Raw genomic sequence first — 25,415 nt, forward strand, 5'->3', positions numbered from 1 at the left:
TAGTTTCAATTAAACTATCAGTATATTTTGGGGAGTTGGAAGAAACTGGACTACAAACAGGGGCTGACGGGACATAACCCCTTCAGGGAAATTTCCTGATGGGCCACCACAGAGCTCTGCTGATGACCGCCGGCTGGGTACATAACAATCGGATACTGAGCATCAGGTACTGACCTTTAGTTTTAGACCGCCCATATGTACAAAGAAGAACCTTATGGAAGTCGGAGAAGAGATTATAGAAATTTCCAGCAGGTGTTGACTTCATACAAACGGACAAGGCTAAGAACTGTAATTTTAGATCCACTTTTTAATGAAGCCTTCACCACAAACTTGATGGCACATTACATCACTGTCCAAAGAGTGCCAAAGAGTGCTGGTCTGATCACTATGGCCCCTGCCAAATGCTAGAGTGAAGTGGCGCTAAGCTCCACTTACTTTTTTAACAGAATGTCTGCTATATCATGAGCACTGCAAACACAGTAGATGGTGTGTTGAGGAGCGGTTGAGACGTATGCATATATATCCATGCATGCCTGCAAACACGTGCGGGCATGTATGGTATATATATGCATACATTAACCACCGCATCATGGGGTGATGTGCGCAGATGTGCCCAGCATCTGCGCACGTCTGCCCATGGTGATCCCCAGGGGCTCATGGTGGCCCCTGTGGGAAATATGTGGTCCCTGGAAGCTGTGCCCCCTTATATTAGTAAATATATGTGCCCTCTTATATATGTCCCCTGTATGCCCCAGATATACAGTCATGTGAAAAAATTAGGACACCCTTTGAAAGCATGTGGTTTTTTGTAACATTTTTAATAAATGGTTATTTCATCTCCGTTTCAACAATACAGAGAGATTAAAGTAATCCAACTAAACAAAGAAAACTGAAGAAAAGTCTTTTCAAGATCTTCTGTAAATGTCATTCTACAAAAATGCCTATTCTAACTGAGGAAAAAGATAGGACACCCTCACATGTATTCCCTCTTAAATTGGCTCAGATCTCACACAGGTATATCACACCAGGTGCACATAATTAGTAGATCGTTACTCTGCATGTTGAATGAGGCTTGCCCTATTTAAACCTCAGACATTTAGTTTGGTGTGCTCCTGACTGTTGAAGTGAGAGTGAGCACCATGGTGAGAGCAAAAGAGCTGTCAGAGGACTTCAGAAAAAAGATTGTAGCAGCCTATGAGTCTGGGAAGGGATTTAAAAAGATCTCAAAAGATTTTGAAATCAGCCATTCCACTGTCCGGAAGATAGTCTACAAGTGGAGGGCTTTCAAAACAACTGCCAACATGCCCAGGACTGGTCGCCCCAGCAAGTTCACCCCAAGAGCAGACCGCAAGATGCTAAAAGAGGTATCCAAAAACCCTAAAGTGTCATCTCGAGAACTACAGCAGGCTCTGGCTACTGTTGATGTAGAAGTACATGCCTCTACAATCAGAAAGAGACTGTACAAGTTTAACTTGCATGGGAGGTGTGCAAGGAGGAAACCTTTGCTTTCCAAGAGAAACATCGAGGCCAGACTGACATTTGCCAGCGATAAAGTTGACAAAGACCAGGACTTCTGGAATAATGTTCTTTGGACAGATGAGTCCAAAATTGAATTATTTGGACACAACAGCAGAGGACATGTTTGGCGTAAACCAAACACAGCATTCCAAGAAAAGAACCTCATACCAACTGTGAAGCATGGAGGTGGAAGTGTCATGGTTTGGGGCTGCTTTGCTGCAGCAGGACCTGGTCAGCTCACCATCATAGAATCCACGATGAATTCTACTGTGTATCAGAAGGTGCTTGAAGAACATGTGAGACCATCAGTTAGAAAATTAAAGCTGAAGCGGAACTGGACCATGCAACATGACAATGACCCAAAACATACTAGTAAATCAACCAAAGATTGGCTGAAAAAGAAGAAATGGAGAGTCCTGGAATGGCCAAGTCAAAGTCCAGATTTGAATCCCATTGAGATGCTGTGGGGTGACTTGAAAAGGGCTGTACGTGCAAGAAACCCCTCAAACATCTCACAGCTGAAAAAGTTCTGCATTGAGGAGTGGGGTAAAATTTCCTCAGACCGATGTCGAAGACTGGTAGATGGCTACAAGAACCGTCTCACTGCAGTTATTTCAGCCAAAGGAGGTAACACTCGCTATTAGGGGCAAGGGTGTCCTATCTTTTTCCTCAGTTAGAATAGGCATTTTTGTAGAATGACATTTACAGAAGATCTTGAAAAGACTTTTCTTCAGTTTTCTTTGTTTAGTCGGATTACTTTAATCTCTCTGTATTGTTGAAACGGAGATGAAATAACCATTTATTAAAAATGTTACAAAAAACCACATGCTTTCAAAGGGTGTCCTAATTTTTTCACAAGACTGTATGCGAGGGTGTGTGTATATATAGATATGTGTGTATGTATTTGCACACGTGTCTATGTATATACACTTATGTCAGCATGACAGTATTGTGCTGTGTAGTGTAGTTTAGGATTGTATATTTAGTGCTGTATTGTTAGTATTGCGTGCGTAGTGTATTGTTAGTAATAAATACTGTGTTTGGTTTATAACTATCTGTGTGGCGTGTGGTTATTGGCGATAGTTAGTTTAGTAAGGCGCATGCAGCTAGCATAGTGATCAGTGTAAAGCACAACGAAGGTATTATTGTTATTATTATATAAAGGCATAAATGGGCGGAGTTATCACTAGGTGGCTCCTCCCATTTATGAATATTAATTATCGATATTTGCATAAATATTGGTGATTAATATTCCCCCTTTACATTGGCGAGTTTACATTGGCGAGTCAGGCCCACTGCTTAGATTTTGAAATCTGTGTTTGGTTTTGAGGCTATAGTTCGGTTATACTGTCAATTATCAGGCAAGAGAGACGCGGTCAGTGGTCTGAGCGTCTAGGACCTGATAATTCGGACAGGTAACGCGGCTCTACCTCACAGCACCAAACACGGATCAAAATCTTTAGCAGAGAATCTATTGTCTATCTGTGTATTAATATTTTGCTGTTTGCTTTACACGGTCACTGCATCGCTCAAGTGATTGCAAGGGAGAAGAAGACACGTCACTGAAGGAGATCCATCTTCGTGGGAGCGGCGTACAAGTCAGGCTGGTCGGGAAGAGGCGATCCGGGAAAATGGACTTCTTCCAAGCAGCTGCGAGGTACGGCGCCAAGAAGAAGATGGACACTCATCAAACGGTGAGTATGGACTTCCCCACACTGCAACACTTGAGCAAACACAGCACATTTAACCCCATCCTCCCCACTACATACAAGTCAGCAGAAATGCTGTGGTCCGATTTGTTAGCACAGGCTTGTAGTTACGACAAGCTTTGTGTTAACAAACGGACGGTTTTGAACAAGGCCACCAAACGGCTTCGGATGCTGGCCAAACTCGTTCATACGTTTGAGGCTAGCATCTGTAAGCCAAAGGAAGTTGCGCTGGTGTCTCGGTCAACGGAGACAATTCCTCCGGCCATTCACTGCCAGTGCTGTGCCAGTAATTCGGACCAGGTTTCGACATTGCAGGCACAGCTGGCAGAGAATGTGCAGTCTACTGTTGAGCAAGATGCGCAGGTGGCTAGGATGGAGTCACAGTTGGTAGAGCTGCAGAGGCAGAAGGAGGAAATTGAGGCTAAGTTGACTCAGTCTTATACTGAAGTCAATGCCTTCAAGGAGCGGACTGCCTCTACTGACGTGACGGTAGCCAAATTGAAGGCTCAGGTTGCTGTAAGGTCCCAGCTAATGTCTGGCATGCAACAGGTTATCACCAAGTTGGTGCCGGCCCTTTCTTTTTCCGTAAAGCCAGGGTCGGAATCTCCCAAAACGTTGCCCTGTGCAGGGCCACAAGGGGGGAGAGTAGTCTGTGACCGGTCTGATCATCAGGTCAAGCCGGTCCAGACTAACAGAGATTTTTCCCTGACTTTGGGAAAAACAACTGTGGTGAAGAGTGCGTCCCTGAGGATGGAACAATTCAGGAGAAGGGAGCACGGATGCAGTGTAGATGGACCTGGGGCATGCAGAGCAAACATCAGATGTTTTGCATGTGGTGGCCTAGGTCACATAGCGAGACACTGCGAAACAGATGGGAACATAACACACAGGACAGGAAACCAAGTCACGTGTTTCAGGTGTAGGAACAAAGGACACATTGCAAGGAATTGCCCTTGTGCAAGTAATTGCAATGTGTCCAACAGTATCAGCCAGGTAACAAGTTGTGCAGTGGGGTCTAGTCAGCCTGGCCATAACGGGGTTACCTCTCGGCAGCATCACCAGCTGCTGAGAGGTCAGAGTGGCCAAGCTAGGCTAGGCAACATTTGACACCCCTGTACTATTTGTTACACCGTTTGTTCCCTGTGTATGTCCATGTTATGTGTTTTGTTATCTGTTTGTAAGTTTTTCTTGATGTTGATGGTGGTAGTCCTTGTCTACAGATGTGTTCTACCATGCTGATTTATGTAGTGCTTGTGTTGTGGGGTCCTGGGGAACCAGGGCATGACTATGCCATTGGTTCTGCGGGCCTCCACAAGACGGGATCACAGGGGGAAATCAGCCTGGGTACACATGGGTGGACAGGGATGCGGTGCCATCAATAACAAGATGGTGCTTTGTCCACAGAACTCCAGTTATCCTAACCTAGTAGGGTGGCCATCCTTATCTGTTGGCGCAGAGGGATGTGCAGCAGAGGACTCAATCCTCTGAAGGTAGGGTGTTCAGACACCAGTGTTGGGATAACGAGGGGTCCTGTGAGATAAAGGGCAGCCCAATACCTTTCTCTACCCATGGGTCAAAGGTATTGGGGCTGGGAATTTTCACATTAATTGCACTGTTAGGGGAGAATCTCCCCTGGGAGCGCCTGGTATTTTCTTCTGCCATAGGTGTGATTTTATAAGGAGCGGAAGAAAAACTCAGGAGATGCCACAGAAGAGACCAGCTATTCCCCCTGACACTGTTGTGAAAGCTCCAGAGGATCCCACTGGATTTTGGCAACAAAGCGACCTCTGCCTAGAGGTGTTATAGAAGACTGTGCCACAATCCAGCGGGAGCATTATTTAAGGCTCTGGAGGAAGACTTGGGAGACGTTCGGGTGGAAGAACTTATTCACTTGTTTCACCCAGTGAAACTTCTTCTGGTTCTGGTCATCGTAATCGGAGGGTCAAGGGACTTACTGACCAAATACACCAGAACCAGACCGAACTTTACAGAACTATCCGGAGGAGGAGGCTCAGGACATAACTCCAACTTTGTCCTGTAGCCAAATATTTTATGGACACTTTGTTTCCTATGAGGGTTCGGAACGTATAACATGTACTACCCTGAAACCCCATAGCACATTGTATTGTATATATATTGATTATGTTTGTTGGTTGATTGTGTACCCATAGACACTCTAGGTACAAATGTGTGACAGCCTATAGAAACTCGCCCAACGCATTGCGGTGAGTTATAATTTGGCTGTACACATTTGCATCCTATAGTCGTTTCCCATTGACACAGGGGTCTGCGACCTACCTGTGTCTTTGGAGGTGTAGAGATATGCCAGGTTGCATGAGTCTCTATGGGTACACACATTTAATGGAATTTGGTGGTGTTGGGAGGGATGTGACATGTGTTTTGTGTGAATGGGGATAAGGTTAGGTCACGATAGGGACAGGCATCATTCATTTGCCACCTTGAACCCTGGAACGGTGAGGTTCTTAAGGGAAGGGCTGGAGGTGTAGTGTGGCAGAGGTGTTCTCCGCAGTAGAATTTAGGTACTGTGACATCGCCGCTTGAGAGTCTGACCTGCCTTGTAAAGACCTATTAATCTGTCCACGGGAGAACCGCACCCATCAAGTGGATAGAAGAAAGTTGGGACTGAGACTGTGAGGGTGAACCCGCTCCAGATGCCTTGGAGGCGGGCCATACCTGAAGATCGGCAGAACTACCGAGAGACTGTGGGGGTGTGGCCACTCCAAAGTGGGGGTGGCCGACACCAAGAGACTGTTAAAGAAAGGCCAGTTAAAGACTGTAAGGGTGAACCCACTCCAGAATTGGGGGGGCGAAGATACCTGAAGATCGGCAGAATTACCGAGAGACTGTGGGGGTGTGGTCACTCCAAAGTGGGGGTGGCCGACACTAAGACTGTTAAAGAAAGACCAGCTAACCAAGAGACTGTGGGTGTGTGGTATCCTAAAGATGTCAAGAAGAAGACAGAAGGGCAGGTCGGAGGAAGCTGGATTGGGGATGTCTAAGTACCTAAAGATCAGTGTGCACTACAGTTCTTCCTGAACTTCCACCAAAGATGGGGTTGAAGGGGGGCAAACATATCTCAACCCGTTCCCCCATTATATTGTCGTATTATATTCCGACAACAGGGGGATTGTTGAGGAGCGGTTGAGACGTATGCATATATATCCATGCATGCCTGCAAACACGTGCGGGCATGTATGGTATATATATGCATACATTAACCACCGCATCATGGGGTGATGTGCGCAGATGTGCCCAGCATCTGCGCACGTCTGCCCATGGTGATCCCCAGGGGCTCATGGTGGCCCCTGTGGGAAATATGTGGTCCCTGGAAGCTGTGCCCCCTTATATTAGTAAATATATGTGCCCTCTTATATATGTCCCCTGTATGCCCCAGATATATGCGAGGGTGTGTGTATATATAGATATGTGTGTATGTATTTGCACACGTGTCTATGTATATACACTTATGTCAGCATGACAGTATTGTGCTGTGTAGTGTAGTTTAGGATTGTATATTTAGTGCTGTATTGTTAGTATTGCGTGCGTAGTGTATTGTTAGTAATAAATACTGTGTTTGGTTTATAACTATCTGTGTGGCGTGTGGTTATTGGCGATAGTTAGTTTAGTAAGGCGCATGCAGCTAGCATAGTGATCAGTGTAAAGCACAACGAAGGTATTATTGTTATTATTATATAAAGGCATAAATGGGCGGAGTTATCACTAGGTGGCTCCTCCCATTTATGAATATTAATTATCGATATTTGCATAAATATTGGTGATTAATATTCCCCCTTTACATGGTGAAAAGTCATGTGGACACCTCTCCTAATTATTGAGCTTAGGTCTTTAGGCGAAACGGGTACATACAATTAAGCACAGGGCCACGCAATCTCTGTAGGTGTATAGATCGTAGGTAAGCGCGCAGCAACTTTAAAGGCTATGAACACTTTTTGGGGCAATCACTGTATTTAGGCCTCGTTAACGTCTCTTTTACCCTGGGTTCACACCTGAGCGTTTCTGAGACGCGCGTTTTTTGCAATGGTAAACGCGCGTTTGACGCGCATTTGTTTGATTGACAGCAGTGTCCTATAACCACAAACGAGCGACAAAACGCCCCAAAGAAGCTCAAGTACTTGTTTGAGCGTCGGGCGTTTTACAGCGCGATCGTACGCGCTGTAAAACGCCCAGGTGAGAACCATTCCCATAGGGAAGCATTGGTTTCTCCTTGTTGTGCGTTTTACAGCGAGTAGGAACGCGCTGTAAAACGCTCAGGTGTGAACTAAGGGTTAAGGAGATCTGGCTGCCTGATGCAGCGCAATTGCCGGCTGCCAGATGGACAAGAAACTGTTGTATGCAAGGGACCTAATTGCAGTCAATGGGGATCTGGAGTAGAGGATCTGGCAAGGCTGGATCCTGCGAGATCCGGTAGGCTAGTCTGTGTCAGAACAACCTGCCAGATGTCCTTAAGGGAGATATGAACCAGGTATTACTCATTTTGGGCTAAAAGTAATTATTTCAATTGGTCTTTATTAAAGATTTTCAACAGATTATGTTCTACAGCCGACACTTTCAGACTATCTGTGGGTCATTCCCGCTTTACACTGAATCCATCAGAGAGCAGCTCTGGCACGATCTGCAGCCCTTATTGCTGAATATCTGACAGCTCATAAATACTAATAGCTAAATTCTTATCAGTTCTTATCATACTAATCAACTCGAGAATTTTCTCACTACAGAAACAACAAAATCTCTTATGCCCTGATCCATTCCAGCCTCGATTACTGTAACTCACTATTAATTGTGCTCCCCCTCACCAGACTTTCCCCTCTGCAATCTATCCTGAACACAGCAGCCAGGCTGATCTGTCTGTCTAACCGCTACTCTGATGCCTCCACTCTGTGCCAGTGATTGCACTGGGTGCCCATACAGTATAGAATCCAATTTAATCTGCTTGTTCTCACCCACAAAGTCCTACAAACTCCCTCATCTCTGTCTACCACCCTATCCATGCTCTACGATCTACAAACGACTTACGACTGACATCCACCATAATCCGAACCTCTCACTCCCGGCTCCAAGATTTCTTTCTAGCTGCACCAGTTCTCTGGAATGCCCTACCCAAATAAAATTAGGTTAAATCACAATATACACAGTTTTAGGCGCTCCCTAGAAACACATCTTTTTAGGGTGGCCAGTCACATCCCCTGATCTAACTCCTCTCCATATATAGCCCATTTATTTATCTGTTCCTGACCCTGATCCTCCACCAAACTCTCCACCACACCCATGCATTGAGAAGCACTACAGATATCTGCTCATGACCGGCTCATGTAGCTTTAGGCTACTTTCACACTGGCGTTTTGGCTTTCCGTTTGTGAGATCCGTTCAGGGCTCTCACAAGCGGTCCAAAACGGATCAGTTTTGCCCTAATGCATTCCGAATAGAAAAGGATCCGCTCAGAATGCATCAGTTTGTATCAGTTCAGTCTCCATTCCGCTTTGGAGGCGGACACCAAAATGCTGCTTGCAGCGTTTTGGTGTCCGTCTGACGAAACTGAGCCAAACTGATCCGTTCTGACACACAATCCTCCATTGACTTTCAATGGTGTTCAAGACGGTTCCGTCTTGGCTATGTTAAAGATAATACAAACGGATCCATTCTGAACGGATGCAGACGTTTGTATTATCTGAACGGATCCATCTGTGCAGATCCATGACGGATCCGCACCAAACGCGAGTGTGAAAGTAGCCTTATATCTACTCCCCTATTTTCCCAAAGGGGCTGGACCATTGCACAAAACAAGCACTTTTACCTTTTGTGCCCCCCTATCTCCTCATTAATTGTAAGCTCTTGAGAGCAGGGCCCTCATTCCGTTTCTTCTAATTATTGACTTGTCTGTTGCTATGTAATTTATGACTGTACATGAACCCCTGAATTGTAAAGTAATGAGGAATATGTTGGCGCTATATAAATTAAGATGATTATTATTAGCTATAATGAGTGTTTATGAGCTGCCAGAAGTTCAGAGATAAGGGCTACATATCGAACTGTCACTGTAGCTACTTGATGGAAAGAAAAGAAAAAGCAGAAAGAAATGGTCTGCAAATGCACTGAAAGTTAAGGTTGTAGAGGGAAAAACCATTAAAAACGTTTACTAAAGACCAATTTAAAAAATCACTTAAAAATAGTTTAATGCAATGATTAATGCACCCAAAAGCATATGGCGACATGGGACATTTATGCTGCAGGTTTGCCACTGTGGATTTGGGTGCAGGAAATCCACAGCATCTTAAAGTACCAGCAAAGTGGATAGACCAGAAATAAAATCACAGAGTAGGGACATTCACGGCTGAAGGTTCGTATAAAAACACCAGTCCTCTGAATACTTACAACATAAGTTCTGAACTACAGATTAGTGAGACGCACAGGACTGAGGAAAAATTAGGACGAGGTGCTGCCAGTAAAAGAGGATCCGCCCTTCCTCTCAAGTGAATAAATAATGTTAAAAAATATATATACTGGGCACACTCACTTATGTAGACTCATATATTTTATTTGTAGTGTAAAGTACAATCAATTATTCTAAAACACATATACTACAATCAAGCAATATAAAAACACATTAGTACAATAAAACCCATAAGTATAGAATAAATAGTAGGACCAGTGGTAAATAGGGTGGAGATGGTGTATATCAGTCCATACAAAAGTTAGAAAAAATGAATAAATAGATAAAATGGAAGTATATCTCCACTGATAGCTTGAGCTAATGTGGTGGCTGGCTCCACAAGTGCTACCAGGGTCACAGTCCTGATTCGCTGGGAGAAAATGCAGCTATAGTCAAACAGAATTCACTTGAGTGGGTATGCTTGCGGCGTCCCGCTACTACTCACTGTTCAGTGCGATTCCTTCTGCAGGTAAAGTTGGAAACAAATTGTCTTTATCGGCTGCTACTGCAAAGCCTGAAAGATACTGTGTCTTTTTCTCTGTGCCTTTACGGTCCTCTGACTGCCGTTCCGTGATAACAAGAAGCCGGTCAGCACTGGGACTCAAGAATGCTTTTTCCCTCGTCGGTTTAATGTGCGACACACTCCTCGTGTGTTTGCACTTGTAGATCCCGGCGTCTCAGGGATTTGGTCAGGCACGGAGTTCACAAAGACTTCAAATTGCCGCACGGCTCTGGATAATACAAGCACGTACTCCTTGGGGTTGTTCCGGGGGGCTCCTCACCAAACGCGTTTCGGGGTACTTGCCCCTTCTTCAGTGAAGAAGGGGCAAGTACCCCGAAACGCGTTTGGTGAGGAGCCCCCCGGAACAACCCCAAGGAGTACGTGCTTGTATTATCCAGAGCCGTGCGGCAATTTGAAGTCTTTGTGAACTCCGTGCCTGACCAAATCCCTGAGACGCCGGGATCTACAAGTGCAAACACACGAGGAGTGTGTCGCACATTAAACCGACGAGGGAAAAAGCATTCTTGAGTCCCAGTGCTGACCGGCTTCTTGTTATCACGGAACGGCAGTCAGAGGACCGTAAAGGCACAGAGAAAAAGACACAGTATCTTTCAGGCTTTGCAGTAGCAGCCGATAAAGACAATTTGTTTCCAACTTTACCTGCAGAAGGAATCGCACTGAACAGTGAGTAGTAGCGGGACGCCGCAAGCATACCCACTCAAGTGAATTCTGTTTGACTATAGCTGCATTTTCTCCCAGCGAATCAGGACTGTGACCCTGGTAGCACTTGTGGAGCCAGCCACCACATTAGCTCAAGCTATCAGTGGAGATATACTTCCATTTTATCTATTTATTCATTTTTTCTAACTTTTGTATGGACTGATATACACCATCTCCACCCTATTTACCACTGGTCCTACTATTTATTCTATACTTATGGGTTTTATTGTACTAATGTGTTTTTATATTGCTTGATTGTAGTATATGTGTTTTAGAATAATTGATTGTACTTTACACTACAAATAAAATATATGAGTCTACATAAGTGAGTGTGCCCAGTATATATATTTTTTAACATTATAAGTTCTGAACTGCCTCTGAAAGTGACATCAAGCACTTCATTAACTATTCTGGATACTACGGTAATTCATTTAGCATTCACTTTTATTATTGGTTCATCAATAATTGGTTTTAAATTCCTAATCAGACTCAGACAGGAAAGCAGGGTAGAATACAGTAGGAGAGGTGCAGACAGAATCCTAATCAAACTCATTTATTGATTTTCCAATGTTTGCAGTGTGAATCTAACCTGACCCACAGTGGTGTGCTTGCTCCTTTCCCTATCAAAAATCCTGATTTCTATCCTTGAGGCCTCATGCACACGACCGTTGTTTCATGCCGTGTCCGTTGCTCCGTTTTTCGTGATTTTCTGCGGACCCATTGATTTTCAATGGGTCCGTTGAAAACTCGGCTAATGCACCGTTTGCCACCCGCGTCCGTGATTCCAGTCCGTCAAAAAATATAACCTGTCCTATCGCGGACAACGGTTTGCGGACCAATTCAAGTCAATGGGACCGCTAAAAAACGCGGAGGCACACAAGATTGTCATCCGCGTCCGCGTCCATTTTTTTCCTATCATTTGCATGGCAAACTTGTCTTAGACTTTTTTTTTTACATTCCTTTATGTCTGGTGGTCCTCCAAAAATAAAGGAAGACACACGGAAACAAAAACTGAAACGGATAACGGAACAGCGGAACCCCATTTTGTGGAACGGAACACAACAACGGTCGTGTGCATGAGGCCTTAGTGTCATGGTCCCCCACAATTTATAGATTTCAGGAGAAGGTGGAAAGTAACCTGGCGAGATTGAGTCATACTCATAACAGTACTTCTGATAACTTAAGCCACGCAGAACATCTGGCTAGTAAAGAATTCAAATCCAATCCAGACCCGATGAGGAGAGCAGCAGATAAGGGGGCACGGTTGTAGTACTGAATGCGGCCTGTACAAGTTATATCACCTTCTTTATGATGACAATACTTATCAAAAATATCTATGTATCCTACTAAGGTACCCCAGACCAGACCAAGCTTAAAGGGGCTTTCTGAGATGTTTTGACTGATGACCCACCTTCTGGATAAGTCATCAATATCTGATCAGTGGGAGTTTGACATCTGGGACCCCTGCTGATCAGCTGTTTTAGAAGGCACTGGTGTGTCTCTACATTGTATAGTGCCCTTCGTGGTAGCGCAGATCAGCACAATTCACGTGAACTGCGCCTAAGCCATGGGACCGATGAACGTGACGTCACCGGCCTAGGGAAAGCTGTGAGAAGACCACATTGCTTACAGGTTACTCCCACCGATCAGATAGGTCATCGGTTAAAAAGTCTCAGAAAACCCCTTTAAAAGGGTTTTACAAGAAGGATTAACTGCAGGAGTATTAGATATTTTATGTACGATTACTTATGTGTATCAAACCCATAATGACAATTTTTCATTCTTTGCCCAAAGTACATAAGTCTTTTCCCCCTACATTCAGACCCATTATTTCAGGGATTGGTGTGGGAAAGACTAGAGGCATCAGAAACAGCAAACATTGTGGGCATCTTAAAAGATTTTCAGTGGGAAAGTAGTTCTTATTTCGCTACTTCGATGTTGTTTTCTAATCTTCCATTTCTCACATGCTGGGTCTTGCTGAATCTGACCAGCTACACACCATATAGTCCAGAATTAATTATCTTGTGGGAACTGTGGAGTTTTTGCTCCCTGGGCCAGATAGAGTGCACAGGCCTCTATCTGGCCTAGGGTTGAAGAGCAGATATTAGCTTTTTTTCCTGAACTGTCTCCTATACTACCATAAACCTACTCTAGCTCCTATGACCAGTTACATTGCTTCTCCTCATTCTCAACCTATAGGAAGGCGTTTACGGGTCCCCATAGGTACCAGGGACATTTATAAGAGTCACTCCCAAGTGCTGAATATGACTTGGGCCCGGTCTGAGATGTGTGTTCCTGATACTCCAAAACTGGGCTTGTTACCCACTTTGGAAGCCACTGGAGCCAGTGTGGTGCCTGTCCTTCAAAGACTCATTCTTGATGGTCAACGCATAGAGCCACCTACTAGAGCCAGATGCCATGCTGACATACAGTAACTCTAACACACTTTAGCCCTACAATTGTCTAATGACCCTCCCATGGATACACCATACGACAAATTAGGGTTCAGATACATTAGTTTAGATGTTAGGAAGAGGACAGGAAGTTCAGTGAAAAAATACAGGAATATTGAGTTAGAGATGTATGGTAGTACAAGTGACAGATGAATAGTGTTCTGTCTGTCCCTCTGTCTCTTTCTACTTTACTATCTAAGCCTGAATGGGTATTTTGGCTAGTAAGAAAGGCCATACACATTCAATAGCTGGCAGCCGAACTTTGTGTATTCAGTTTGAAGACGGGAAAAAGCTGCTGCCAGACACTTTTGGTGGTGGCTTATTTCACAGGAGACCAAAAGGATAGGGCAAAAATATTGTTTTTTTTGCTCGATCCTTCTTAAGCCCAATGTTAATAAATCAATGTGTTTTTCACCATTTATTCAGGCAGTGAATACAATGAAAGTAACTTCAGAACATTAACTGTCTGTCAAGAGGTTCATGATTTTGGTACCCGTGTTCAGTATCTGCCCACAGGCCTAAGATCTCCATGTCCAGTGCCAAGTGTAGCAGAGGAAATGTGTTCTCTGGAGTGATAAATCACATTTCACTATATGATATTCTGATGGATGAAGCTGGGTTTGGCAGATGCCCGCAGAACGCTACATACCAGAAAACATAGGTGGAGATTTATCAAAGACTCCTGCGCTGCCAGAGAATGCAAGTAATTTATTACTTTAGGCGCACACTATGGCAGTCCATGCGCCAGAATGAAAACAAGTGCAAATGAAGGTGCATGTGGCAAACCAGGTGCCCCATCCTCACCATGGTCCCTTTTCTAAGAGTGACAAGGGCATCGCAGAAATGTCACTTGTGTATCATGGTCGGCGTGGCTATCACATACGTGACACAGAGGGAGGGAACGAGGAAGGCCCTGCCCAAGTGAGAGGGAAGATGGTGACCCCCGACTCACCTGGCGGCTGGCACCTGGCTGCCCTGACGTCCCTAGACGGGTTCCTCACCCGTACGCCGATCACGTGCCTAAAGCCCTGGCTTTCCCTGAGCTGAGCCCTAGGTAGTGAACAGGGCGATGGGAACACTAGTCCGCACCACTAACTCTAAGGGAAAACACCAAGGGGAGGACAGACAACACAGACTCAACATATATTCCCAGGTGGGCGACAACAGGAGACAACAATAAGCCAAACAGGGATCCGGAGGGTAGCACACAGGAACAACAACCAGGATTAACCACTCCAGTGGGTCAGTATAGATGTCCAGGCAGGAAGCTCTATAACTGGCAACTAGAGAAGTGTGAGGGGAGAATATAAGGAGGTAGGGAGTGGCAGACACGAAACAGCTGAGGAGGAGAAGCTACGGATCCCTGAGAGAGACAAAAAGGATAGCAAGGCAAACACAGAAAACAATAACTAAGAAACACCATGATCTTTAGATATAGAGCGCGCAGCCACCCGCTGCGACTTCCTGACCCCGGGTATAACGGAGTCAGACGTGGCTCTTGATACCCTCGTGACATTGTGACAAACTTTGTAGCAAGTGGCGTTTTAAACCCTCAAACACTGAGTTTACTTTTATGGCAAATAGAGGCACAGGGAGGTGACAAATCATCTCCATAGCGCCTACTATAAAATTTAGTGGATGAGGGATAATTGTAAGTGGCTGTGTCTAAGGAGTTAGACTAGATCCCCTAAGTTATTTTCCCAGACGGGCAACTGTGAAATAAGGCCAATAATAAACATGCCCTAAGATGCCATTCTTGCTCTTGCCTAAAATCTTATTAAGGTAAGTTCACAGGATATGCACTAGGCAAATACATTGTGGATGTTGAAGAGAATTTGTTTTATATATCTGCACATGTTCAATCTCTGCCACAGATCAGAATGCAGATTTAGCTCAGTGAAGTTCAGTAGAACTAACCTGCATCTATTCAGTGTGGAAAATGGTAATGAACAGTCTGCCGATTGTAAAATCCTGCGGGGCGGTCAGCTGATTTTTTTTTCTGGAGCATGTAATTGAGGCATAAAATATCCCACTTCTAAGTGTTGGCAGCACATTTCTTGTGGATTCTGCGTTTGTGACATATCTACTTTAAAAAAAGTGGCGTGGGGGAAAATAATCAATTCTTCCCATTGATTTTAGGTCCTGGCCGAAAAGTCCAATCATCTGATGAACGTGTTTCATTGGGTGATTGTCAGCACCTTTTACAGGAGCCACTTATCAGGAACCAGCGTTCCTACAAACACTCTTCCCCGATAACTGGCCTAATTATCGGCCCAAGAAAAAGGACCATTAATTTCTTTGTTCTTAATTAACCAAACCTCTTTCATGGATGTAATTCTGGTCATTCCCTCATTGATTTTTAGTGGGGTGCTCATAGTGATGTCCATAGTGTGGCTTTGGATCCATCACAGTCCCTTTATTCCTGCATCTACCATTCTCTACCACTGTGAGCCAGAGTGGAGAAGCAAGAGCTCCTGCAGTGTTGGACTCCATCTGAATTGCCCCCATGTAATACTACCTTTTTCCTGCAGCTCAGGAAACTTGACCACAGAAAATTCAGCTGCTTGCCGAGGGTTCTCAGGAGCCGGAACCAAACATCATCCCATATCATATTGAAGAGGTTGTTTGTGAGGTGGCCACCCAAAGGATAAGAGATAAATCTATGGTCGCTGGGGTCTGATTGCTTGGACCCCATTTCCTGAATTTGAATTAAGGGGTGATTACACATGCACAATGCCATCCCTTTCAAAATCCATGGAATGGTGGAGACAGTCGGTCCCAAAGGGTGAGATTGGGGCAAAATCGGCAAGTATCACATGCGGATTTTGGTGCAGATTCGGTGCGCAAAGAAATCCTCCTTAAAATCCCTGTGGAAATTTGGTTTGTAAACCTAAAATTTTTTAGACCATTTACAAGGGTTGCCCAAGCCTCATTATAAATTAGGCGCATCCTCCCGTAGTCCATGCACCTGGAGGGACTAGAGTTTTATTTTTACCAACATTTAGGCTCCTTTCACACGGGCGAGTTTTCGGCGCTGGATGCAATGCGTAAGGTGAACGCATTGCACCCGCACTGAATCCAGACCCATTCACTTCTATGGGGCTGTGCACATGAGCCGTGATTTTCACGCATCACTTGTGCGTGTTGCGTGAAAATTGCAGCATGCTCTATATTGTGCGTTTTTCACGCAACGCAGGCCCCATAGAAGTGAATAGGGCTGCGTGAAAATCGCAACCATCTGCAAGCAAGTGCGGCTGCGGTGCGATTTTCACGCATGGTTGCTAGGTGAAGATTGGGATGGGGACCCAATCTTTATTATTTTCTCTTATAACTTGGTTATAAGGGAAAATAATAGCATTCTTCATACAGAATGCATAGTAAAATAGTGATGGAGGGGTTAAAAAATAAAAAATAAGTAAACTCACCTTAATCCACTTGTTTGCGCAGCCCGGCTTCTCTTCTTTCTTCTTCTTTGAGGAAAAGGACCTGTGGTGACGTCACTGCGCTCATCACATGGTCCATCACATGATCTTTTACCATGGTGATGGACCATGTGATGAGCGCAGTGACGTCACCACAGGTCCTTTTTCTCACAGATCAAAGATGAAGACAGAGTTAAATTATTATTATTATTTTTTTACCCCTCCATCCTTATTTTACTAAGCATTCTGTATTAAGAATGCTATTATTTTCCCTAATAACCATGTTATAAAGGAAAATAAAAAAATATACACAACACCTAACCCAAACCAGAACCAAAAATGCTTTGCACCCGTATATGTTCCCGCACGTCACCCGCAACACCTGTGTGAACCCAGCCTTACACCTGCTTCCAATGAATTTACGGGGGACATTTTCCTGCACTGTCCCAACCACTCCCCAGTGGCAAGGATGTAATTAAAATTCCATGTGCTACAAAATATTGTTGCAGGGGTGTTAAAAGGCCACAAAAAGGGGTCTTGAAACTTTTTTTGACGCCAGACTGGCGTTAGTAAGTGACCCTCATTGTGTTAATACGATGCATTTTAGACTTTGTTCACAGCAAGGTGCAAATGTGAGTTTAAGCTTATTTAACAAAGCAGTGAGTGAAATGAATGAATTCTGTGTTTGTAGGCATAAAGCTCAAGGATTACATTTACAGTAGATGTTCATAACACTGTGAAAACCATAAAAAAGCTTGATTAGGTTCTCAGAATAAGGGCTCATGGTTGTGTGCTGGCCGGACCACAATTTGCGCTTCGCAATGCATGGGCACCGACCGTGGGGCAGCCGTATGCGGATTGCGGACCCATTCACTGCGGAGGCACGGACAGAAATATCACGGAAGCAGTAGTGCTTCCGTGGGGTTCCGATCCGTGCTTCCACACTGCATCTCCGGGTTTGCAGAGCCTTTCAAGTGAATGGATCCGCATCCGTGATGCGTTGTGAACAAGGCCGGTGCCCAGTGTATTGTGGACTCCCGTATGCGGGCTGCAATGCAGCCACGGCGAGGCAACAGCTGTGTGCATGAGCACTAAGGCTGGGGGCTACAACGTGACATGTGTCGCACAACAAGTCTCTGAAACGACCTGAAACCCAAAAAATGTGAGCACCTTTTTGACTATTTTACAGCTATTTGCTTTAAAAGACAGACAAATTGCACGTGTCTTGCATTGTGGTCTATGATCTATGAACTTGTTTTGGATTTTGCACTACCGTCACATCGCAGTATGTTCCATGTCGTGTCGTTACCCTATAGACAATCAGATGAGATGATGCAAAGCGACATCACAATTCTCATGTCGAGTGTCTCCCCGGCCTAAACAATATCCCAAGCAGTACTAGTGGAGCCAAGTTATTCAGATCGGTGGGCCAGGTTTACACCTTGCTTTTGTGTCACGTTTTAAAACGGCATCAAAAATGCACTGCAAAAAATATGTGTTTTTCCCATAAATGTTTGTTTTTTTTACAGTTGAAACCTGTTAAATCAATGTGGTAAATGCCTATGGAGCCTCTTACCGGAGTGAGTTTGTGACGTAACATACCTAACCATGGCCACTTTCCAACGGTCATTTCTTTGGGCAAACGGTCATTTCTTTGGGGATCACTAGATGGACAGACTGACCGATATTTCTGCTTCCCCAGGCAACCGGACTTATCCATCGCGTAACGTAGTAAGTTCTGGATTTATCCCTTTTATTTTTCAAACTGTTATTTTACATTATCTGTATATGTCTATATTTTATGTGGTATTTTCTATGATAACCCCATTGTTTGAATGCACTGTCCTTTTTTTTTATATTAAAGCTTCACTTTAATAAGAGCCTTCTAACGATTCCATGACCGTAGAAGCATTACCTATAGTATGCTATTAATCAGTGAATGCTAGCAGTTGTAGAGAATACTTAGGTGTTATTTAATGCAAGGTGTCCCGTCAGCCTGATTTGACGAGTGGTGGCAGCTGAGATTGATTCGTTTTGGATGATGGAGTGCTGACAGAGGGAGGGCCAGCGTGACACTGCAGGCTCCCATCCTGCATCTACAGTAAAGCCTCATGCACACGTCTGTGGAACACGGACCGTGAGATACCGGCCTGGATTCCTGCTGACAGCATGCGCGCACGGCGTCATTGGTTGCTATGACGCCGTGCGCTTCGTGCCGCCGCTGCTGTACAGTACAGTAGATCATACCAGTGTATTACTGTACAGCAGCGGCGGCACGAAGCGCACGGCGTCATAGCAACCAATGACGCCGTGCGCTCCTGCTCTGAACAGGAATCCAGGCCGGTGTTCCACGGACGTGTGCATAAGGCTTAAGTCGGTGATCCTGACACATGGATTTGACCATTTGCAAGGCAGAGAGTGAAATCCGCAGGATCTATGCCCCGTAATCCAATGCAAAATCTACACAGTTTGGTGCCGATTTTGGTCAGAGCTGCTGTGGAAAATCAGCAGCGTATGACCAAAATCCACAAATACTGAAAGAGTGCAGGTTCTGATCATAAACGGATGTGCTGTGGATTTAAAATGTTGTCGAAAAACGTCCGCAGCATGTAGATGAGATTTGTTAAAATATTTCCATTATTTATTTCTCTACAGGTTTCACTCCTTGTTTTGGCTTACAAATACTGATGTAAAATTCTGATCAAATACTGATCATGGGAAAGCCTTTAGGGCTCATGCACACGGCGTTGGCGTTTTTGCGGTTCGCAAACTGAGTATCCGCAAAACATGGATACTGGCCATGTGTGTTCTGCATTTTGCGGAACAGAACATCCTGCCCTCTATAGAACTGTGCTATGCCTGTCCGTAAAATGGACAAGAATAGGACATATTCTATTTTTTTTGCAAAGCCGCAGAACGGGCATACAGATGCGGACAACACACAGATGTGCTTTCCGCATGTTTTGCGGCTCCAGTGAAGCGAATGGGTCCGCATCGGACCTGCAAAAAGAAAAGGCAGATCGGATGCGGACAAAAAAATATGTTTGTGTGCATGATCCCTAAGACGAGTTGTCCACCCTTGGGGCCTTTCGGAAAGACTGACCATTGTGGCCACCAGATGTTGACGCGGCAGCCACCAGATGTTGACGCGGGGAGACTGGTAATGTGCAGAGGCAGCGAAGGAGCTGGAACTCCTGGCTGGGAACAATTGAATAGGATTCCCTCCACGGGGCTGGTTGGCCCCGAGATGAACAACCGCTTTAAGGCAAGTTCTCATATGCGCTGGAGGCTCTTTTTGGGGCCTCCATCCCAGAGTTTGCCAAAAATAGCAAAGAAAAATGTCCTGTATGCAGCACTTTTTTGTTTGCAAAAAAAAAAAAAAATACGAAATGTTCCCCATTATAGTCAACGGTATGTGTTTGGCTCCGTTCCTGTCAGTTATATGCTGAATCTGACACTTCCCTTATATTCATTGATCAGTTCCAATAACGGAGCAAAACAAAGGGAATGATGGCGCCTATGTGAACATGCGTCCACCTCTGCTCGATGCAGCATATCAGCTGAAGTCTGCCTTTTTACAACAGTTGAAGGAACAACCAGATAGGGTTAAAGGAAGCAAAGGATTTATGACCACCAGTCCGTACAACAACAAATTGAGATGGCGCTGCGGTTTCTTGGAATGCACAGCACAGTAATGAGCTGCTTCATCTGCAGGGCGGGTTCACCGAGTAGTTCCCCTCACATGTTCTAGTGAACAGGATGAAAAGTGAGACATAGTTCACGTCCAAGTAATTAGTACAAGGAGAATCTTCACAATAACCATTGTCATTACCATAGAAGAATACACAACATGCTCCACACAAGACAACATAAAATAAGCTGATGGCCTGATGAAGGATCTCATCCAAATCACTCTGGGCATGCCAAGTACGGCAAACAGCTCAGAATATATCCAGCGTGCCTTATTTTCCCAGTATCCTGGATTTATGTTAGTTTCACACTAGCGGTTTTATATCCCTGCCGAATATCTCTTCATTCCACGTTGCCGTCTGGCCCCATAAATTATAATGGGGACCGACGCGGTTTTCGTCCAGCCAATTCTCAGCATATTTGCCGGGTTGTGTCCGGATCTCCGCAGGTCCCCTTTATAGTTAATGGGGCCGGTGGGTATCAGGTAGTGTCCAGCAATGCCGGATCCAGACATCTCCGGCAGGCTGCTCCATGCCAGAACAGCCTGATGGAGATGTCTAGCGCTAATGTAAAACTAGCCCTAATCAATGAATATGCCACCAAAGTCTGATCAGTGGTAGGTCTTACTTTCAGACCCCCATATGACATAAAAGGGCTCAGTTGCAATTTTGTAGATCACAACATGCTGGATTCTTGGTCCGAACCCCAACTTAATAGGGTTGTCGGAGGTAATTCAAAGACTCAGACAAACCTGTTAACAGCCTTAAATATAAATGATCTTATTCTGACTCCTTTCTCCAGCACCGTCGCTGGTCCTGCTAAGATACTTTAGACTGCTGAGGACAGTATTGGCTGCAGAGGTCACATCCCATATCTTGACATGACCCTGCTGCAGTCTGCCAAATGCAGCAGCAGAGCCAGGCCAGCGACGCAGAGAATGGCGAGAGTCTAACAAAATGTAATCATTTAGGCTATTAAAGGACTTCTCCAAGATTATTAATTATCTTGGACAACCCATTTAAAGAAGTTTTCCCGGAAATAAAATGATCACCTATCTTGAGTGCTGGGAGTCCGACCACTGGGACCCCACAGACCAAAAGAAAAGGGTCCTGCGTTCCCTGTATGAACATTTAAATTCTAAGGGATTGCCGAAGAGGAGTACAATGTTCAGCTAACCTGCCACTCCATTCAAATGTGGGACATGGGACACCTCGTTCTCGTGAGCAGTGGGGGGGGTCCTAGAAGTCAGATCCCAGGTAGCAGACACCCAGTAGATAGGTATAAGTTTTGATTCTCAGAAAACCTCTTTAACGGGAAAACCCTATTTTAGGATCCACCCGAAACCGGATGTGGCATAATAGTCATGTCTGACTTGAAAGGAATCCGTGATGTGAAAAGACCAAAGACCAATGCTGCACAAAGTGAAACGTAATTACATAGTCACGATTGAAAAAAAAAAAAAAAAAAAACGACGTCTTTCGAAGACGCTACTACTTTTTGTGACACAACCAATGACAAGCCTTTTATATCACACAGAACATTCACGTGAATGATATCTGTGTCCATTGTTTTCAATGGGAACGTGCGAGGCTGTCCACACAACTGCTAATTTTTTCCATGCCTAGCAAGTAGGGAATGTCCAAAGTGGAGAACCCTTTTACGGTACGGCGACAAGTGTCGTGCGACAGCAAGTCACAGAAAAGTCCCACAAAACAAAAGCGTATGACTACATGAATATCGTGTGACATTTCATTCAATGGTGTCGCAATGCAACTGCGACAGTTACAAAATAATATGACTTGAATGGATTTTTTTTTTTTGCAACAGTCGCAGTTATTGCAAGTCGCACTGCAACACCATTGAAATATCGCACGACACACGTTGCCATGTAGCTGAAACCTTAAAGGGGTATTCCAAGATCCTTCTATCTTCATTCAGCAGGACCTGAGCTGACGTCACCACGCTCACCACATGGTGAGCCAAGTCGCACTGCAACACCATTGAAATATCGCATGACACACGTTGCCATGTAGCTGAAACCTTAAAGGGGTATTCCAAGATCCTTCTATCTTCATTCAGCAGGGCCTGAGCGGACGTCACCGCGCTCACTACGTGGTGAGCGCGATGACGTCAGCGCAGGTCCTGCAAGAAGAAAGAAAGAAAGAAGACGGCTGCGCGATCAAGTGGATGAGGTGTGTAATTTTTTTAACCCTCAAGGGACATTTTACTTAACATTCTGTATTAAGAATGCTATTATTTTCCATTATAACCATGTTATAATGGAAAATAATAAAATCTACAGAACACGAACTTCAGTGAAGAAGTCCGGGTTCGGGTGTGGGTACCACATTCAGTTTTTTATCACGCACGTGCAAAACGCATTAAAACACTTTGCACTCGCGCAGAAAAAAAACTGAACGCAATCGCAGACAGAACTGACTAAAATTGCGTGCGCACTCGCGCGAGTTTCCCACAACGCATCCAAACAAAATCGGTGACGCCGTGTGAAAATGTAGATGTTAGCAGAAAGTCTATAGAAATTATGAAACCCGGGACACAGGCATTTTTTTTTTACTGTTATTTTTTTTTATAAAATTATTTAACTTTTTAGGTTGCTGGCCTTTTTTTAAAAAAAACACACCATGCTGAAGCTTTTGCCATATTTTCTGGCCTTTTTACATCTCCTTTTCACTGTGGTCCACAAAGTAATTTAGAAAAAGAAACTTCTAAAAGCCCCATAAAAAAAAAAACTGCATGCGGTATAAAACCAAAATGATAAGGCACCGTACAAACATTGAACTTTTGTTAAAGGGATTTTAAATCTTTTCATTTTTTTATTTATTTTTTATTGCAGCATTCTTTCAGTATGGCATTTTTTTCAAGCGTTTTCCCCACAGACTTCTCTATAGGAAAGAAAAAAATTCTAAAAAAAAAATGAAAATGAAACATTTTTACCCAATGGAGGGGGGTGTTAGTTAGGGATAGCGTTGAGCGAACTTGTGTTTTAAGTTCGGCGTCTAAAGTTCGGGTTATCGAAGTATCCCGTTATGGATTCCGCTACCACAGACCATAACGGATTTTAGAATCCATAACGGGATACTTCGATAACCCGACGCCGAACTTGAAACACAAGTTCGCTTAACACTAGTTAGGGACTAACAGCCCCCCACTCCCCAAAAAATAAATAAGCTCAGAATATATATTTACAGCCTGGAATCATATAACCGGTAGCTAGCCGCGCCAGTGACGTCACCCACAAGGTGTCCAGTGACATCACACTGGAGAGTCCTCACCTGGCCCTGGGGATATCCATGGCGCTGGACAGCAGCGGGTCAGGGCAGGACGTCCTGGTGAAGGCAGCGGGCAGGATGCCATAGGTGTAGGAGTTGAGGCGCCCCCTGCTCACAGAGGTGACGGGCACACTGTTGAAGGCGTCCTCCGCCTCTGCCAGCTCCTGTCCCGAGCCCCGCACAAGTTGCGGAGAGGCCCAGCTGCCTCTGCCGTGCAGGGGGGTGACAGGGAGCGGGCTGCCCGGCTCCGTCCACTGCGGATGCTGCTGCCCGCCGTTCTGTGCTGCACCTGCCTCACTCTGCGCTGCTCTGTACTCCTGCAGAGGGCGCCCGTCCAGAGAAATGTTGGTGAGAAAGGAGAGAGCAGCCTGTCTCCTGCGGGGGTCCATGAGGAGCTGCTGCCTCCGGGCGTGCTCCAGGCTGTGGGCACCTTGGGACTGCATGGCACCTTCTGTCAGGAGCCCATTGCTGCAGTTGGCAGCCGCCATGGCGCATGTGTCAGCGCGGAGTGCAGCATGCGAGCGGTGCAGCGGGACTAGCGGGCGGGGCGGGATCTCAGTGTGACGGGAGCCGGCGCTGCCACTTCCTGTGCCCTGTCCTCTGCCACCTACCCCCTGTAATGGCCAGCATGGCACAGTGGGGGCACCTATCAGTCTTGTCATCATGCCACTGCTTTTATTCCTAGGCAGGGTTTTCAAGGACCAAATTCCCAAATGGAGCTCAGGGAAGAGCTGGATCTAGGATGGTGTCATTTATATACTTGTGCCTCATTCACCTGTCACTGATTTGGAGCCCACACCAGGTGCAGATCTTTCCCTTAGGGTGCATTCACACCACCATGTCTTTTGCGGACCGCACATGGCCGGCGCTATATAGAGAATTTGGGTGGTGCAGCATTTGTTTGCAGTTTTGCTGCGTTACCTCAGCTACAGATGGTGACAAACGCTATTGGAACAAATAATTTCTACTGGTGTGATATACCAGTTCCCCCCCCCAAAAAAAACCAGTGGGCTACAGTAAAATTGTTATTCAGTGACCGCATAATGTACCTCGAGCCACATAATCTGAATTTTTAAGGCCCGTACTCCTGTGACCTAAAATTATTTTTTTCTAGGCTACAACAGGGCACATTTCAGAGAATGTCCCTTTAAGACGTATAAAAATGTCCCCTGATTAACCTCCTCCCGACCGCCTAACGCAGGGATGCATCCTGCAGGCGGTCGGTTTGTTCCTCCTAGACGCATCGGCGCGTCATCTCGCGAGAGGCGAAATTTCCTGTGAACGCGCGCACACAGGAGCGCGCGTTCACAGGATCGGAAGGTAAACGAGCTGATCTACAGCCTGCCAGCGGCGATCATTGGCTGGCAGGCTGTAGTTGCGATTTTTTTAACCCCTGAAAGGTATATCAGATGCTGTTTTGTTAACAGCGTCTGATATACCTGCTACCTGGTCCTCTGGTCGTCCCCTTGCGTTCAGTCCGCCCCACCGCTGTGACAGAATTTTTTTTTATGATCACTGCAAAAACACCGTAAAATTGCTGCAGCGCTATAAAGATCACTTGTTTTTTTGTTTTTTCTTACAAAGTCTCATATTCCAATAACTTGTGACAAAAAACAAAATCTCACATGAACTCACCATGCCC

General features: G+C 45.1%; 1 protein-coding gene across 1 annotated transcript in view; it reads right to left on the reverse strand.

Annotated features, from left to right (window-relative positions):
• Positions 1 to 24,292, reverse strand: part of CABLES1 (Cdk5 and Abl enzyme substrate 1) — a 128,406-nt gene extending 104,114 nt beyond the window's left edge. Inside the window, exon 1 of the mRNA XM_040431908.1 lies at positions 23,777 to 24,292. Coding sequence (XP_040287842.1) covers positions 23,777 to 24,261 — 485 coding nt within the window. The 5' untranslated portion in view covers positions 24,262 to 24,292. The remainder of the gene's footprint in view (positions 1 to 23,776) is intronic.
• Between the last annotated feature and the right edge of the window lie 1,123 nt (positions 24,293 to 25,415).

Source organism: Bufo bufo, chromosome 5, assembly GCF_905171765.1.
Source record: "Bufo bufo chromosome 5, aBufBuf1.1, whole genome shotgun sequence".
NCBI classification, from domain to species: Eukaryota; Metazoa; Chordata; class Amphibia; order Anura; family Bufonidae; genus Bufo; species Bufo bufo.